Source organism: Telopea speciosissima, chromosome 8, assembly GCF_018873765.1.
Source record: "Telopea speciosissima isolate NSW1024214 ecotype Mountain lineage chromosome 8, Tspe_v1, whole genome shotgun sequence".
Classification (NCBI taxonomy): domain Eukaryota; kingdom Viridiplantae; phylum Streptophyta; class Magnoliopsida; order Proteales; family Proteaceae; genus Telopea; species Telopea speciosissima.
In genome coordinates this window covers 14,831,605-14,851,321 of record NC_057923.1, presented here as the reverse complement: position 1 = coordinate 14,851,321, position 19,717 = coordinate 14,831,605, and the positions used below count along the sequence as shown (strand labels likewise).

At 41.3% G+C, this 19,717-nt stretch overlaps 1 protein-coding gene across 3 annotated transcripts in view; it reads left to right on the top strand.

The window, feature by feature from the left end:
* LOC122671239 (CSC1-like protein HYP1) overlaps nucleotides 1–19,717 on the top strand; it is a 75,553-nt gene that overhangs the window by 39,301 nt on the left and 16,535 nt on the right. For 2 of the 3 annotated variants that reach the window (XM_043868363.1, XM_043868361.1), the window contains exons 5-6: nucleotides 1,725–1,919; nucleotides 8,265–8,563. In XM_043868363.1, coding sequence (XP_043724298.1) covers nucleotides 1,725–1,919; nucleotides 8,265–8,563 — 494 coding nt within the window. The remainder of the gene's footprint in view (nucleotides 1–1,724; nucleotides 1,920–8,264; nucleotides 8,564–19,717) is intronic. The other variant, XM_043868362.1, reaches the window with a different exon arrangement.

Genomic DNA, 19,717 nt, shown 5'->3' with positions numbered 1-19,717 from the left:
CAAAAATCAGACTGAAACATGGGTTTTCCTTCTTCCCGGAGAGAGAAGGGGCGAAACAGGCGAATTAGCTCAACTTTGGTCGGCAATTTCGACCAGGCACATTCAAAACAGGGTATTTATCGTACCTTGTTGAACCATATTGCCAAAACGATATGACATAGGGTCAAAATTTCGGTGTTAATTTCGACCAAATTATGGTTGATCCACTGATTCGTATGGTATTTCGACTCGGCCACTTTGAAGTATCCGAATCTTTGATGAGATTTTGCCGAATTTTCGAACTATGCTGATGAGTTACAGTTTCAATAGATGGATAGGTTTCTGTATGTATCTTGCTTCAGAACTTGGGACTTCAATTGTCGAGGCAAACAGAGTAATGTTTCCTTCAAAATCCAAATCCATTGTGTTGCACAGAGAAAGAAATGATAAATAAGAAAACCTTTAAAGGGAGGCAGGGAAGAACTCATACACGTCCATTGCGGAGCAATACATTTTGCTGCAAAATATTTTTCTTTTTTTCCATTGTTACAAAAATAACCATGATATTAGTTCTGTTATGATCAATGACAACATGAATGACTGCAGTTCACATTCAGTTCTCCAATTTTAAGACTTCCAAAATACAGAATCATGAAAAGAAAATCATATAAGGAAAAAAATAAATCATGAAAAACAGACGAGAACAAAGAAACTGCAGGTGAAAAGGGTCTTGGAAAACTGTTTTGTGGTTCTGCTTTTCCTTGGCACTGCACTTCCCCCCGCCTCCTCGCGTTCTTTCTGTTCCATTCACCATTCGAAAGAGAAAGTATCTCTTACATCTTATGCATAATATTTTCTCATGTAGCCAGTACAGACATCTGAATTAGTCTCACACAAATTGCATATATGCCTTCAAAACCCCTTAACAATGAGAAAGATATTGATTCTTTAGCACTGGTTTGCAATTTGTTTAAGACAATTTCCGATTTTTCAACCATGAGATAAGCCACCACCTCCTTTTTTGAAGCCTCTCACTAGTGTTCACCTTTTCATGATGCTCTGACCAGAGGAGGGCCCAGATTTTCAGATAAGTTTATAGGAGATAGGAGTTTGGCTGAATTAATTAAAATTTGGAACAAATGATTTTGGTGAATATGCACCATCAGAGGTCTACTTCTACATTCTTGTCAGCCATTTTTCTCATGGAAAGCATCCTGTAGAATGCCCAACAATTCAACAATGCTTCTAACTCCCATTGCTGCTCGATTCCTTCTGAAACAAAATCCTACGTCAGAGCCTCTTCTAACCAATTACTAATAACAACTAATTACTAGAATTCCATGTGTCAAGAGAGACATATACCTATAATAAAGATAGTGCCATCTTTTAAGGTTGTATATGCAGTTATTTAGATTATATAAAAAAAGGGCGTACCCAGTGCATGAGGCTCCCGCCACTGCGGGGTCTGGGGAGGGTCATAATTTATGCAGCCTTACCCCTGCTTTGCGGGGAGGCTGTTTCCAGAGACTTGAACCCATGACCACTTGGTCACAATGGAGCAACCTAACCGTTACACCAAGGTCCACCCTTAGTTATTTAGATCACACACACACACACACACACACACACACACACACATATATATATATATATATAAAATGTGATTGTAATCATGTACATCATATTTCTGAATTGGATTCATACATTTTCTTTCAGTTCTTACTAATTTTTCATACTTTTTGTAGAGGGACGAACAGAAGTTGTATAAAAGGCTTGTCAACTTAAAATCAAAAAATCCTGCTCAAAAGAAGTATACACGTGATGGCTTCTTAGGACTGTTTGGACGGAGGGTTGATATAGTTGATCACCATGAGAAGAAGTTAGAAGATCTGCAAGAGAACGTCAGAAGGGAGCAATTAGGTGTTTCATTGACTGGGGAGGTACATTCTATGCTGTTCTTTGTCTTGATTGGATTTGTATTGTCAGTCTCTCTCTCTCTCTCTCCCCATCTATCTATGTAATGTATGCATTTATTTGTGTATATATCTTATTACAATCTTATGTAAGCATATACTTGTACGGTGATAATAGTTAGCCAAAAGGTGAGTAAATCATCCATTGGTTTACATTTTTGTCACTTACAACAACAACTCAGCCTTATCCTAATTAAATGGGATTGGCTACATGGACCCTTGCCCTCCAATCAGCTCTATTGGAGGTCATACTTGATACAATGGCTAAGCTATTCATGTCTTTCCTCACCACTTCTTGTGGGGTCATTTTAGGTCTGCTCTTGCCTCTTTTAGTTCCTTCAATCTGATCCAAAGGCCTCTGTTGAACATGGCCATGCCACCTCAAACGACTTTCTCGTATCTTATCATGTATCGGAGCTACTCCCAAATCAGATCTAATATGGTCATTCCTTACTTTATCCCTCCTAGTTTTTCCACACATACATCTCAACATCCTCATCTCCGCTACACTGAATTTATTTACATGATGGTTCTTAATTGCCTAACATTCTACCCCATACATCATAGTTGGTCGTATGACTGTAATTTCCTTAGTTTTAAAGGAATACGTCAATCACACAATACTCCAGATGCACCTTTCCACTTCATCCATCCTATTTTAATTCTTTGTGAACATCATCCTCTATATCACCTTTTTTATTTATGATTGAGCCCAAATACGTAAAATAATCACTTTGCAGAATCTTTGTCTCAGCAATTTTCACCACCTCATTATCCGTCTTAGTGTAACTAAAGTTACAAATCATATGCTCCATCTTCATTCTACTTATCTTAAAAACTTTCCAACTTAGCGTTAATCCCTGCTTTTGTCTCATTTACCAAAACAATATCATTAGCAAAAATCTTACACCAAAGAAGCTCCTTGACAACGGGGTGTTCATCTTCAGGTTCTTCTCGGTTGAGACAGTCTCGTGCTCATGATGGTGCTCCCTGGATGGTTGATTCCAAACCAATCTTCCTTCGCCAATAGAGTCCCCATCTCTAGCTTCACAAGGTCAACCTCAATACTATTCCCTTGTGGATCACCCTCCCTGGTCTGCCTCTGCAACACTGAAGCCAAGAATGCCCTAGTCGATTAGGCTCTGTTATCGGCTTCCTGCTGCACACCGACACTTGCACTCTCAAGATGGATTGTCTCTCATACGCCTGATTATGCGTTGATGTTTTTGCCGATGGACCTCCTCCCTCTTCCATTACCATCATGGAGGAAGATGGCTTCAGCTTTGTACAACCAGTCAAGTATGAGTGGATTCCTCCTCACTGTAACCTCTGTAAAGCCTTCGGTCACCACTCGAAGGATTGTGTAGCCTCTTCTCCCTTGTCCATCGCTGCGCTCGGAGCTTCTCGAGCTTCTCTTGATGGCCTCGTATCTCCTCTGGCTGCTAAGGCTCCCATAACTACTTTGGTTTCTCCCTTGCTGGTTCAAGCCCCTTCCTCTTTACATGCTCCTGGTCTTCGATCTGCTACCAGTAAGGAGTCACACTCCGATGCTTCTCGCTCCAGATCTTCCTCGATTCTTTTTGGCCCCTCTAGATCCCCAAGTCGAAGAAGAGCCACTGCTCGTCGTCATTGCAAATGATATCGTCAACGCAGTCGCCGCTGCAACAATCGTCTCGCCTGCAGCTCCCCTCCTAGCACGGTGGAGCTCTCGATCTCTGTTGCCGAGGTCCTCCCCTACCCCTGCTGCTCTGGCACCTTCTCCGTTAGGTCCCCTGACGTCTAAGTTCTACTTTTTGAGCCATGAAGATCCTATTGGAGATAGTATTGCTACACCTGATACCTCTGCTAGGGCTCAGCTGCTGCCCCTAGAGATGATTGTTGATACTTGCTCTGAGCTTGGAAGATCCGATTTGCCTTCCCCATCCTCTAATATGTTTGCTTGCAGGCTGCTCAGACCTCTGGCTTTTCCAGTCGATGTCATAGTGGAAGCCCAGGCGTGTTTGGTCTCCAGTTTCCATTCTCGTGCCAAGGTTTTGTCTCCTGCGTTAAGGTTAGCTCCCTCTTTATCTTATACAGCTTCTCACCGCTCCCAACCCCCTTTATCTTTTCTCTTTCCTTTTTTACCCCCCTTCTACCTAATCTACCCTTGTTAGCTCTCCCTTCGTCCTCCCTTGCCATGTGGCCTTCTTTACGCACTAAGCCCCCTCCCATCCAACCCCCCTGTGGACCCTCCCACTTTGCCCACAAGTCCCCTCTCCCAGCTTCCTATTCTCAAAACCCCTCTTCCACGCCTGGCCCATCCATCAGGCCCACCCTCGCCTAAACCTGGCCCATTCCCTCCTTGCCCAGCCGCAATCCTTTTTCACCTATAACCTCCCTCTTTTCCAATCCCCGACCCTTCTTTACCAAAAGCATTACCCTAACCCAACCACTCCTACCCTGACCAGTTCCATTTCTGACCCTCTTATCCTTTCCTTTTTGGCTACCCCCCTGATCTCCCCTTTGAAACTTTTGTGCTCCCCCCTTCCCCCCTCCCCCTCTTGGCCGTCCAACCTTTTCCGCTGAGGTCCATCCATCTCTCCCTGGTTCGGTGCTGCCTCTACCCCCTTGTTGGCCATTTGTTCGCAGCCCGGCCATTGCATATTTCCGTAAAAGGTACCAGAGTATCCCCCTGGGAAATCCCTGCCCCTCTCCCTCTAGTTCCCCATGTCGGCTGGTTTTATTTGGAATGTCAGGGGCCTTAATTCCCTGGCTAAGCATTAGGATATGAGATCCCTCATTAAGTCCACCTACTCCTCATTCTGTGATCTTCTTAAAACGTGGGTTCTCCAACAGAATGTTGCTCGCATTGCCGCCTCCCTAGCTCAATCCTGGTCTCTCCTCTCCAACTACAACCATTACCCCAATAGTCATATTTGGATCCTTTGGGACCCCTCTAAAATTCACATTTCTATTTCCCATTCCTCTTCCCAACTTCTCCATCTCCGTTTCTCCATTCCTAATTCTCTCATTTCCTTTTTTTTCTGTGATCTATTGTTAGAACTGTTAGAACGGTATGGGTATTTTGGACCCGCTTTTTGTTTCTTTTATTTTTCTGTTATGTGGGCTTTAGTCCCACATTGCTTATTTGTATTTCTGTTCTCTATTCTCAAGCATATAAATAAAGAGCTTGGGGTGATCATTAATCATCCAAGCCTTACTCTAATTCTAAATCTGTTAACATGGTATCAGAGCAGGTTTTGAATTAGGGTCCTCTACCTTCTATTTTCAGCTCCTTCTTTCTCTTCTCTCTCTCTCTCGATCTCCTCTTCTCTTCTCTCTTTTCTTCTTTTGTTTTCTATTCTTCAATTAGGCAGCACTGATGAGGTGATCCATAGATCCAGCTGCTGCCCTTTCTCACCTCATTCCATAGATCCAAAATAGGGAGCCTATTTTGACTGCTGTCCAGCCTACTTTGGAGCCCAATTTGGCTGCTGCCCAGCTTCCTTTGGATCCTATTTTGGCTGCTGTCCAGCCTACTTTGGAGCCCAGCCTCCTTTGGCTGTTGCCCCTTCTTTCGCAGGGATCCCTTTACAAGGGGAGCATGTAGATAATGATGGTCATGTTCCTAGTTAGGGGGAGTTGACTCCAATCCGGAAGACCATCAGTGAATTTCAAAAGAAAATTGACAACTCGAATGTTATCACCTACCAAAATAGATGCTCCAAAAGAGGGCAGCATCAATCCACTGTGGCACCAATACCTATCCAATTGCCGGCTCAGGATCCAGATCCTCATCCTCCTCCTGATGAGACTTCTCCTTCCGAACTACCTATTGCTCATCGCAAAGGTACTAGGACTTGCACCTTGCATCCCATTTCTCGCTTTGTTTCTTATAGTTCTCTTCCTCCGTCTATTGGTGCATTTGTGTCTTCTCTTTCTTCTGTTTTTGTTCCTAAAAATTGGCAAGAAGCTTATGCAGATGGAAAGTGGAAGGTAGCTATGTTGGAAGAAATGAGAGCCTTGAAAAAAAATAATACTTGGGATCTTGTAGATCTTCCTTCAGGGAAAAACCAGTGGGATGTCAATGGGTGTTTATGGTCAAACAAAAGGTTGATGGCATTGTGGATCGATATAAGGCACATCTGGTTGCAAGAGGCTTCACTCAGACATATAGGATTGACTACCAGGAGACCTTTGCTCTTGTTGCAAAGTTGAATACAGTTCGGGTTTTGTTATCTTGTACAGTCAATCTTGGATGGGATCTATAACAACTGGATGTAAAGAATGCCTTTCTAAATGGAGAACTTGGTGAGGAGGTGTAAATGGATATTCCACCAGGATTTTCGTGAAAGTAATCAAGGTAAAGTGTGCAAATTGAAGCGAGCACTTTATGGGCTGAAGCAGTCACCTAGAGCTTGGTTTGGTAGGTTTCACAAGGCCATGATTTCTGTGGGCTATAAGTTGAGTAATGCTGATCACACTCTCTTTATAAAGAGGGCTGGAAAAAATCTCACTGTTTTATAGTCTATGTGGATGACATTATGGTTACTGGCAATGGTGGTGATGAGATCAACCGGTTGAAGAAGTTTTTTGGGCAAGAGTTTGAGATTAAAGATCTAGGGAAGCTACGGTACTTTCTAGGGATTGAGGTTGTCAGGTCTTTTAAAGGCATGTTTCTCTCCCAAAGGAAGTATGTCCTAGACTTGTTGTCTGAAACTGGTTTATTAGGATGTCACCCTTCAGATACTCCTATGGAGGCTACTGTTCGTCTCAAAGAAAAGGAGGGTAAACCTGTAGACAAAGGCCGGTAACAAAGACTAGTGGGGCAGCTGATTTATCTCTCATACACATGTCCATACATTGCTGTTGCTATGAGTACTGTGAGTCAGTTTATGCATGACACCGATTCTTCTCATATGGAGGCTGTTCTTCGGATTCTTCACTACTTAAAGCCAACTTCTGGAAAAGGCATTCTTCTGTCTCCTCATGGTCACCTATGAGTGATGCTGATCATGTGTTGTTAACCAAGGTTGGGAACTTCAAAAACTAGATGTAAAGAATGCCTTCCTCCATGGTGATCTAGAAGAGGGAAGTTTACATGGAAATTCCACCCGGATTTGCTACTTCAAAGAGGGAGAAGTGTGTCATCTGAAGAAAGCATTGTATGGCTCGAAGCAGTCACCAAGAGCTTGGTTTGGGAGATTTCACAAAGCTATGGTGTCAAATGGCTACAAGCAGAGTAATGCTGATCACACTTTATTCATAAAGAAAGTGTGGCAGCATATCACAGTGTTGATTGTCTATCTTGAGGTACTTGAAGTCTTCACCTGGAAAGGGAATTTTATATTCTCCTCACAGCCATACTCGAGTAGCAGCATATACAGATGCTGACTGGGCTGGTTGCCCTAACGACAGGAGATCTGCGTCAGGGTACTGTACCTTTGTTGGAGGTAACTTAGTCACTTGGAGGAGCAAGAAGCAGTCTGCTATTGCTCGATCAAGTGCTGAAGTTGAATTCAGGACTATGGTACATGGAGTTTGTGAGTTACTATGGTTACAGTGCCTTCTACAGGAGTAAATCTGCCATTAGTATAGCACACAACCCAGTCCAACATGATCGTACCAAGCATGTGGAGGTTGATAGGCACTTTATCAAGGAGAAGCTGGAGCAAGGAGTTGTATGTGTCCCATGTGTTCGGTCCAGTGATCAGCTAGCAGGTGTTCTTACTAAAAGTCTTTGTCACAAGTCTTTTTCTTTTGTAATTAGCAAGTTGGGCATGCTTGAAATATATGCACCAACTTGAGGGAGAGTGTTGTAATGTAATGAGTACAAGGGTAATTCTGCTATAAGGGTATTATGGTCATTGTATCCATTCTGGAATGTTCTTCCTCCTATTATAAATAAAGGGCCTGTGGGCACATTGTTCACAAGCCAGTATTCATGAAATTCCACCCAAAGAAATCAACCTTGAGAGACCTGTATCAGTTCAGTCAAGACTGGGTGTCTATACTGTCGCAGGAGGTTACCTTTTAAAAATCTGAACATTATGCTTTCTGTTGGAACTAAAAGTACCTGCAACTTTGACGTGCATCTGATTTTTTGTTAATTAACTAATATCTTATACACTTTACGTTCTTTCACCTTTTCATTTGCTTTTTGACTTTGTTTTGTTTATTGAACTAGAAAGGACATTCTCCATACTAGCTTTTTTGGTTCTTAATACTGAGATTGATTCTCTTACACACTTTGGCTATATTAACCAATTCTAAGATTCTAGTACATGACAATTTGTGCACCCCTTACCTTGTGTGTTTTATCCAATGTAACAGGAAGTCCCTGCTGCTTTTGTGTCCTTCAAATCCCGGTATGGTTCTGCTGTTGCTCTCCACATCCAACAATCAACCAATCCCACAGAATGGATCACAGAGCAAGCACCAGAGCCTCATGATGTTTACTGGCCTTTCTTTTCTGCTTCGTTTATACAAAGATGGGTTTCCAAGCTGGTGGTTTTTGTTGCTTGTTTCATCCTTACAGTTCTATTCCTTATTCCTGTTGTATTTGTACAAGGTCTTACTAATTTGAAGCAGTTGGAAGCCTATTTGCCTTTTCTGACAGGAATACTGGCTATGTAAGATTTTACTTGTATTCAGATGGTATTTCTGTTCCAATTTTCTGAAATTCAAAATGTAATTTTTTTTTTTTATAATTATAAGTTGATCTTGCATTTTTTTTCCGTCTGTGGGTGTTGCTTCCCCATTTTCGTTCTCTCAAAGATGATGAAGTTTGTTATATATATGTTAATATATATATGGTAAATTACACATCACCCCCTGGCACATATATCATTCTAACTATTGCTAATAATACGCAATCATATGTTTTAGATCTGCAATGCACGTAGACGTGCTTAGGCCATTTGAGATACTGTAGTATATTATAGACATACTTTCTGATGTAGATAAGTCACTTAGGACTTATTTTAGTGGAAATAAGCTTTAGGTTGGGTTATAGGCTTTTGATCCCATGGGTTCATATTGTAATTGGCCAATTTAGTGGGCCTAAAATATGGGTAGAAAATAGGAAAACAGGATTTACTTCTGTTAAGAGGTTTAGAATTAAAGTAAGGCTTGGATGATTAATGATCACCCCAATCTCTTTATTTATATCATTGAGAATAGAGGACAGAATTACACATAAGCAATGTGGGACTAAAGCCCACATAATAGAAACATAAAAAAACACAAGAAAAGAGTCCAAAATACCCTTACGTTTCTAACACTCCCCCTCAAGTTGGAGCAAATATGTCATTCATGCCCAACTTGACTAGATTAGGATGGAACAATTTTCCAGACAATCCCTTGGTGAAAATATTTGCAACTTGATCAGTAGACTTCACAAAGGGAACACAAATCAATCCGTCTTCGAACTTCTCCTTGATAAAATGTTTGTCCACGTTAACATGCTTGGTGCGATCATGCTGTACTAGATTGTGAGCAATGTTGATTGCAGCTTTATTGTCATAGTACAACATCATAGGAAGATGAACAGGAAAACCAAGGTCTTGTAAAAAGCCTTTCAGCAAAAGTAACTCACAAATGCCCTGTGCCATAGCACGAAACTTTGCTTTAGCACTAGAACGAGCCACCACATTCTGCTTCTTGTTAAGCCAAGTGACAAGATTGCCCCCTACAAAAGAACAATATCAGAGATAGATTTCCGATCTGCAAAACCAGCCCAGTCAGCATCGGTATATGCCTCTACCTGTAGGTGACCATAAGGATACAGAAGAATGCCTTTTTCAGGAGCTGATTTCAAATAGTGAAGAATCCGAAGAACAACCTCTATATGAGAAGAATAGGGGTCATGCATAAATTGACTCACATTACTCACAGCAACAACAATGTCTGGACGTGTGTGTGAGAGATAAATCAACTTCCCTACTAGTCTTTGGTATCGGCCTTTATCAATAGGTTCACCCTCATTTTCTTTGAGACGAACAGTAACCTCCATAGGAGTATCAGCAGGGTGACATCCTAACAAACCAGTTTCAGACAACAAGTCTCGGACATAATTCCTTTGGGAGAGAAAGATGCCTTTAGAAGACCTGGCAACCTCAATCCCTAGAAAGTATTGTTGCTTCCCTAGATCTTTAATCTCAAACTCCTGCCCATGAAACTTCTTCAACCGGTTGATCTCATCTCCATCGTTGCCAGTAACCACAATGTCATCCACATAGACTATAAGAACAATGAGGTTTTTTCCAGCCCTCTTTATAAAGTGAGTGTGATCAGCATTACTTTGTTTATAGCCCACATAAATCATGGCCTTGTGAAACCGACCAAACCAAGCTCTAGGTGACTGCTTCAGCCCGCAAAGTGCTCGCTTCAACTTGCACACTTTACCTTGATTACTGTCACAAGAAATCATTGGTGGAATATCCATGTATACCTCCTCACCAAGTTCTCCATTTAGGAAGGCATTCTTCACATCCAGCTGTTGTAGAACCCATCCAAGATTGACTACACAAGATAGCAAAACCCGAACTATATACAACTTTGCAATGAGCAAAGGTATTTTGATAGTCAATCCCATATTTCTGAGTGAAGCCTCTTGCAACCAGACGTGCCTTATATAGATCAACAGTGCCATCAACCTTTTGTTTGACCACAAACACCCATTTAAATCCCACTGGTTTTTTTCATGCAGGAAGATCTATAAGATCCCAAGTATTTTTTTTTTTCAAGGCTTTCATTTCTTCCAACATAGCTGCCTTCCACTTTCCATCTGCATAAGCTTCCTGCCAATTTTTAGGAACAGAAACAGAAGAAAGAGAAGACACAAATGCACGAAAAGGCAGAGAAAGAGAACTATAAGAAACAAAGCGAGAAATGGGATGCAAGGTACAAATCCTAGTACCTTTGCGAAGAGCAATAGGTAGTTCGGAAGGAGAAGTCTCACCAGGAGGAGGAGGGCGAAGATCTGGATCCTGAGCCGGCAATTGGATAGGCAGGGGTGCCATAGTGGATTGATGCTGCCCTCTTTTAGTAGGTGATAACATTTGAGTTGTCAACTCTCTTCTGAAATTCACTGATGGTCTTCTGGATTGGAGTCAACTCCCCTTGACTAGGAACTTGACCATCATTATTTTCTACCAATTCCCCTTGTAAAGGAATCCCTGTGGAAGAAGAGGCAGCAGCTAAAGAAGAAGGGGTAGCAGCCAAAGTATGCTCCAAAGTAGGCTGGACAGCAGCCAAAGGAGAAGGGGCAGCAGCCAAAGTAGGCTCCAAAGTAGGTTGGACAGCAGCCATAGGCTCCAAAGTAGAAGGAGCCTCAAGGGGAGGAAGCACAAACACATCTTCACTAGAACCAGAATTCTCCCCCTTAAGATGTGGAGATGGATAATAGGAAAGACGTTCATGAAAAACAACATCCATACTGACCAGAGTACGACGGGAAGGGGGATGGTAACATTTAACCTTTTTGGGTTGGAGAGTAACCCAAGAAAACATACCGCAACCCACGAGGGTCAAGTTTACCGGGAGATGTCGTGTCTTTGGCATAGCACACACAACCAAACACCTTGGGAGAAACCACAAAGGTGGAATTCCCATGTAAAAGTTCAGCTAGATTGCGGGAGTCAAGAACATGAGAAGGCAACCGATTAATGAGATAGGTTGCAGTGAGGATAGCATCCCCCCAATATTGGGAGGGGACATGGCGCGAATACATCAACGCCCTGGTTACTTCCAACAAATGCCGGTTCTTCCTTTCAACCACACCATTTTGGGCTGGGGTATCGACACAACTATTCTGGTGAATAATACCATTATCAGCCAAAGACTTCTGAAATTGGTTTTCCTTATACTCGGTGCCATTATCACTTTTCAAAACCTTGAGATTAGCGTGGAACTGAGTTTAGACCATTCTATGGAAATGCTGAAAACAGGAAAAAACTTGGCTATTAGTGTGCATAAGATAAACCCATGTATGCCTAGAATGACAACCAATAAAAGAAACAAACCAACGATGACCAGAAAGGGAAGTTTTACGACTAGGGCCCCAAACATCAGAATACACCAATTGAAAAAGTGAAGAACTCCTTTTATTTGAAATCAAATAAGTAGAATGTGTCTGTTTGGCCAGAACACAAGCCTCACCAAAAAAAATCAGTCTTATCACATGATTTGACAAAAGTAGGAAATAAAGATGCTAATATTCCTAATGGAGGGTGACCTAATCCAGAGTGCCACTGGTAAATTTCAGAAGAGACTAAGGAGTTCTGATGTGGAGATGGTAACGGGGGTGGGGTGAGACGGCCATCACTAAGCAGGTACAAGTCACCATGCACTTTACCCAATCCAATCATCTTCCCAGAGGCAAGATCCTGAAACACACAATGGGAGGGAAAAAAAGTCACTTTACAGTTAAGATCACGAGTAAGACTACTAAGAGAAACAAGGTTAGTAGTAAAATTAGGAATATGCAAAATCAAAGACAAAGTAAGGGAGGAAGTGCAGTTGATGATTCCTTTTCCAGATATGGAGGAAAGGGAACCATCAGCTACTTTGACCTTTTCTTTCCCAGAAGTGGGAGAATACCAATGGAACAGGCTAAAGGAACTGGTCATGTGATTCATAGCCCCAGAATCTATGATCCAAGGATGGGAAGCTGCAGAAGCACAATGACCACCAAATGGAATACCTGACCGGGTAAAGTGTGAATCTGAAGAAGTAGAAGAGGTGGCAGGAGTTGATGTAGTAGAGGCAGCAGCAGCGGAAGACCTTAGCAGTCGTAGGAAAGCCTGTAGATCATCCTGGGATAGGCCAGTGTCAGTAGCCGAGGCTGTAGGAACAGATTCAGAGTGGTTTGCCTTATTTTTTGTCTTCTTCTTGGCAGCCCGTTTAGCCTTAAAGTTAGCTGGCTTCCTGTGAAGTTTCCAGCACTTCTCTTTGGTGTGGTAGGACTTGTGACAATGCTCACAAGTAACAGTCCCTGTAGTAGAATCACCAAGAGAAACATGTCCGACAGGGGCGGAGGTAGCCTGGGCAGTAGACTAGAGGGCTGATCTGTCAGTAACACGAGGGTGGAGCATAGCAGCCCGACGGTCTTCTTCAGAGGAGACCAAAGCGTAGGATTGTTCAAGTGTGGGAAAAGGGGAATGACCCAATACCCTGAACACGAATCTGGTCATACTCCATGTTCAAACCAGCCAAAAAATCATAGACCCTGGTTTTGTCTAGATGCTTCTTATATGCAGTGATATCAGCAGCTGTAGTTGGATGGTAATCAGAAAAATGGTCCAGTTGCTGCCAGAGGCTGCACAAAGTAGCATAGTATTTGGAGACAGATAACTCCCCCTGAGTAGTATTATTGGCCTTCTTCTGGAGTTCATACACCTGTGCATCATTACCGAGTTGTCCATGTGTCTCCTTGCAAGCAGACCAAATCTGATGGGCTGTATCAATGAAAAGAAAACCATCGGCAAGGTCTGAGTGCATTGAGCCAATCAAATAGGACATAAGTATACCATTGTTGGAGATCCACCTGGTCAGAGAAGGGCCAGCTTTAGCTGGGATGACAGTAGTGCCATCAATATGGCCAGTAAGCCGACGGTCATCAATGGCAAAGTAAGCAGATCTGAGATAGGAAAAAAATTTAATAAAGGAACTTGTTGCAGTTCTTGATCTTTCAATAAGGGAGATTGGTGTTGGGGAATCCAACGCCCGCCCAGATCCCGGCTCGGGCGCGGAGTGATGCGCGTTGGCCCGTATGCAATAAGAAAATAAAGTTGCACCTTCCCTCACAAGACGTCTTTTGGGGGATTGGCAAGGGCTTGATCCAACAATTGGTTCCTTATACTTGAAATGAGGTGAGAAAGGGCAGCAGCTGGATCTATGGATCAACTCATCAGTGCTACCCTATTGAAGAATAGAAAACAAAAGAAGAAAAGAGAGAAAAGAAGAGGAGATCGAGAGAGAGGGAGAGAGAAGAGAAAGGAGGAGCTGAAAATAGAAGGTAGAGGACTCTAATTGAAAACCTGCTCTGATACTATGTTAAGAGGTTTAGAATTAAAGTAAGGCTTGGATGATTAATGATCACCCCAAGCTCTTTATTTATATCATTGAGAATAGAGGACAGAATTACACATAAGCAATGTGGGACTAAAGCCCACCTAATAGAAACATAAAAAAACACAAGAAAAGGGTCCAAAATACCCCTACGGTTCTAACAACTTCCTTAGTTTAGTTAGAGTCCTATTTTGAATTTGTTTTCTTTATTATTTCACTTTCTTAGTCAATTGAGGTTACCTTATTAGTTTAGGATAGGGTTAGGCCTTTCCTTTTTAGTGTCTAAGTCTATTTTCGAGTCTTCTTTATAAGTTTGTAAGGGAGGTCAGCATGGAACACGAATTTGATTAATGAAATATTGGTTTTAGCCTTTGTTAAAATCCTGAGATAGGTTGGGTAAGATGCCCATTCTCTTCCTCATCCACTTCCATTGCTTATTGAATCTAAACCCTAATTTTGTTCAAATCGAGTTCAAGAGTGCTACAAGCTGCTGGGATTTCTTTCAACTGATTGTCACATTGATTTCTTGAAAATTATTACATCAAGATCATTGCTGCTTCAATAGGTTACAAATTTGTGAGTTTTTATTTGTTACTTCAACCAAGGAAATTGTCCCTTATTCTTAGTTATTATTTTCTTGGTTCCCTCATATGATTTTAGTTCCCATTGTTCTCTTGGTTCCCTCATATGATTTCTTGTTTGTTGGAGGGTTCTTTATTTGATCCTGCCTGGGATTGGACCTATTTAGGTTCTAGACTTACATTATTTCAGCTCTAAATTACCACCAGCTTTTGATTGATGTTGCATAATATTTAGTAGACACTGAAACTTGTAAAGAATGTCTGAAATCAATTACCATGTAACTGTCTTTATCTCTTTCTCATTAAGTAACGCAGATCCAGGGAACCTAATTTCTGTAGCATCCTTGAAAACAGGGATTATAGCATAAAATCCAGCAAACTTACTGCTATAGAAATTTAAACAGCAGACGGATTTCCAGAATTAGAGAAATTTCTATTTTTTGCCCCCATAGTCGTGTAAATGTACTTAGAGATTCGTGGGAACTTTAGTTAATGCATGACTTCTTCTGTATGGTAGAAAATTCTGACTGGTCTATTTTTAAATGACCTTATTAAACCAATTTCCATCATATAAACCTGTCCAAAGTTTGGTATTTGAAGCATGCTAAACCTCCTTTTGCATCCTCCCCCACCCCCACCCACCCCCCACCTCCCCCACAAAAAAAAAAAAAAAAAAAAAATTTAGCCCCACAATCTTCTTGTCATCAAAACTCTGGTGTTGAACCATGGTTACAAAACAAAATCAGTCTTCAAAGGGCGAAAATATCCCAAATTTCACTAGAATAGCATTTGGCAATGGCAGAATTAGGAGAGATAAAATGTTTTCTGTTTAGGTAAAGAAAATAAAAAAAAAATATAAGGGGAAATGAGGTTATGATTTTTTGAGGATGGAGGGGTATAGGAACATGCTAGGGTGAATGGAAAGTCATTGCAAAGGTACAAGGTGATTTTAAAGGCTGAAGCAAGTTGTAAAGTAAATTAAAAGAATTAGAAATGTGGAGAGAAGCTTTTCAGCAGCTATTGGTTTGATAGGTGTTGAATGTAAAATGTTTAGACAGATGGGTGGATGAATCTAGAGATCAAAAAATAAGGGTGAACAGGCTATTTGCTCTGGTAGAAGGGAAAAACAAGGCAGAGGAAGATAGAAGATAGTTACCTGGGGGTCCATCCATTAGTTGATGGATTTCACCGTAAAAAAAGAAATGTGAATTCTTATAGGTGTAGTACAGGAAAAAAAGATTTTGGGGGTGGGGGGGGGGAATATTTCTGTTAGCTACCGTTTCACCTAAAAGCTCGAACTGTTAGGGAAGGGCAGCATCAATGTATACATCAACACTCCCCTACACGTGCAGGCCAAGATCCTATGGTCCTTGCACATGGAGCTCACGTGGCATTTCCTTCGTGCGGCACTGAGGGAGAAGAAATGTCGGGAAAATTCTTCCAATGCATTTCCCAGGAATCGAACACTTGACCTCCCTGCTCTGATACCAATTTTGCTACCGTTTCACCTAAAAGCTCTAATTGTTAGGGAAGGGCAGCATCAATGTATACATCAACAATTTCATTGACATTGAAATTGAGGTTTGCGGTACAGGCTTTTCTAGTTGATTGCTATTTGCCCACAGCAGTAAATAAGTACATGCAAAAAATTCTAACCCAAACACTTCTACCTGAGATACTTGTGGAAATTTTATAAAATGCAAATTGTACCATTTTAGCTCATGAAAAGCACAAAGAACTGTAGTTAATATTCAAAATTCAATGAAAAATAAAAAGTACCTGTTAAAAACAATTAGCCCAAAACTTATGGTATTTATGGAAACATAAGAAGCTGCAAAATATTTCTACTTTAGGTCCTAGAAGGCCATAAAACGGTATCTAAAAACCCAAAATTCAGTTAGATTTTAGGTTATGAAGGTAAGTAAGAAGGGGAGAAGAAGAAGAAGGAGACAAGAGGGAAGACAGAGGAGGCTAGATCGATTGTAATGTGTTGTGTTGGAGAGTATTCTCCACACAACTATATTACTTCATTGATAATGATAAACATATTACATCCACCTCTCTAGGGAGGTAAAAGGTAAAAAAGGGAAAAAGAAAGAAAATACATAATAGGGCTGCTAGAACTTAACTAGTTCCTAAAATACCTTTAGACCAAAACATCTAATAACTCTAACACTCCCCCTCAAGCTGGAGAACAAATATCATGCATTTCCTGCTTGCATAAAAGGGTACCAAACTGAAGGTAGGTAAGCCCTTGGGTGAAGATGTCCGCTAGTTGATCACCTGTCTTCACAAAGGGAGTACAAATGCAGCTTTAGTCTATCTTCTCCTTGATAAAGTGTCTATCCACTTCAATATACTTGTTTCTGTCATGTTGCACAGGATTGTGAGCAATACTGATGGTTGCCTTGTTGTTACAGTGGAGTCTCATAGGGCCTTCAATATCAAAACCCAATTCATGAACTAGTCTCTTCAACCATATGAGTTCACACACTCCGTGAGCCATGGCCCTAAGTTCTGCTTCTGCACTGGATCTAGCTACAACAGGCTATTTTTTGCTTCTCCATGTAACCAAATTACCTCCCACAAAGGTACAATAGCCAGAGGTAGATCTCTTGTCTGTAATGGATCCAGCCCAATGGACATCAATAAAACCTTCCACTCTCAAGTGATCATACTTGGCATACAACAGTCCTTTCCCTGGAGAAGACTTCAAATATCTGAGAATACGATATACAACATCCAAGTGGCCAATTTTGCGGGCATGCATAAATTGACTCACCACTCCCACTGTATAGGAAATATCTGGGCGTGTCATGGAAAGATAGATAACCTTCCCCATTAACCTCTGGTACTTTCCCGCATCAACAAGAGAGGGACCACAATCTTCTCCTAGTTTGTGGTTCTGCTCAATAGGGGAACTTGCTGGTTTGCAGCCTAACATCCCTGTCTCTGTCAACAAATCAAGGACAAACTTCCTTTGACATATGTTGATTCCGCTCTTGGACCTTGATACTTTAATCCCTAAGAAGTACTTCAAGGGGCCCAGATCTTTGATTTCAAACTGTTGAGCCAAGTAGATCTTCAGTTTGTCTATCTCAGTTGTATCGTCTCCAGTGATCACAATATCATCAACATAGACAATAAGGGCTATAATGGAACCATTGCCCTGCTTGGTAAAGTGAGTGTGGTCAGCTTAACCCTGGAAATACCCATTCTTCAGAATAGCCTGGCGGAAGCGCTCAAACCATGCCTTTGGAGACTGTTTGAGACCATATAGTGCCTTCTTAAGAAGACACACTTTCCCCTCAGCTAAAGGTATTTTGAAGCCTGTTGGAGTTTGCATGTACACTTCCTCTTCCAAGTCACCATGAAGGAAGGCATTTTTGACATCTAACTGGTATAATGGCATCTTTATTGGCAGCCAATGAAAAAGAACTCTTATAGAGTTGTGCTTAGCCACAGGAGCAAATGTCTCCTGATAATCAATTCCATCAACTTGACTGTACCCCTTGGTCACCAACCTTACTTTATATCTCTCAACAGTACCATCACATTTATACTTGATTATGTAGATCCATCTGCATTCAACTAGGACACGTCCACTGGGAAGATCCACCAATTTCCAAGTACCATTCTTCTCAAGAGCCATCATCTCCTCAGACATAGCTTGTTTCCACTTTGGGTCAAACATAGCATCGGTAACATTCTTGGGAATAGAAGCAGTAGAGAAAGCAGCAATAAAGGAAAGACCTGTAGGAGAATGAGCATCATAGGAAACAAACTGGGCTATAAGATTAGTACAAGCTCTTTTCCCTTTTCTAACTGCAATAGGAAGGTCTAAATCAGATGGAGGAGAAGGAATGCCACCTGATTGAGGAGAATGAATATCAGGATGTGGATCTAAAGAGGATTCTTAACAGGTCTTCTTTCTCTTCAAATTTTCACCTTTTTTGTATTGAATGTGGTAATCCTTCTCATTCTTATGACCCTTCTCATTACCAGAACCACTTTCAACAACCAATTCTGATTCAACCAATTTAGTATTGACACCTGATTGATCATCAGTATCAACCATATCCACAGTCGTGTGTTTTCCAATGTCAAGCATAAAAGGAGAGATAGGTAGAGGAGCATGAAGGAAAACAGCCTCAGCAGCCTGTTCACTTCCACAATTCTCCCCCTGAAGAGGATGTTGAGAAGGGGCAAAGAAAGGGACAGATTCAAGGAAGGTGACATCTTTGGAGAGAAGACACCAACGAGAAGAAGGATGATAACACTTGTAGCCTTTGGAAGTAGAAGAATACCCAAGAAAGAGACACTTGAGAGATTTGGGATCAAGTTTAGTGCGATGGGGTTTGTTAACATGCACATAAGAAACACAGCCAAAGACTTTGGGAGGAAGAGAGAAAGCAAAAATCTATGGAGATAAGGTTTCTAAGGTAGATTTGGAACCAAAGAGTTTGGTAGGCATGTAATTTATGAGAAAAGAAGCAATGAGAAGAGCTTCAAACCATAAGGTCTTAGGAACATGCATGCCAAAGAGAAGACTCCGAGTGACCTCTAATAAATGGCGATTTTTCCTCTCAGCTACCCCATTTTGTTGGGGTATGTCAACACACGCTAGTTGATGGATAATGCTATTGTTAGTAAAAAAGGTTTGGAGGCCACCAAACATGTACTCCCCCTCTTTATCTAAACAAACAATTTTGATTCGAGTGTCAAGCAGAGTAAGAGTCATCTGATAAAATTTTTAAATGCATCACGGACATCACATTTATGCTTCATAAGAACAGTCCAAGTAGCACAAGAAAAATCATCAACAAAGGAAACAAAGTAACGATAGCCAAATAAAGAGGTAGTAGGGAAGGTCCCTAAACATCTGTATGCACAATATGAAAAAGAGAAGCAAATCTATTACCATGATATCGATAAGGTGAGCGACAGTGTTTGGCAAACATACATGGTTTACATTGAAAAACATGAGAAGAGACAATAGAAGAAAATAAGTGAGGTAATTGTTTCCTCATTACAACAAAAGATGGATGGCCAAGACGACGATGCCATAACATAACAGAATCCACAAAACTACTATCAAGTCTATCATTACGTCTACACACATAGGACTGAGCT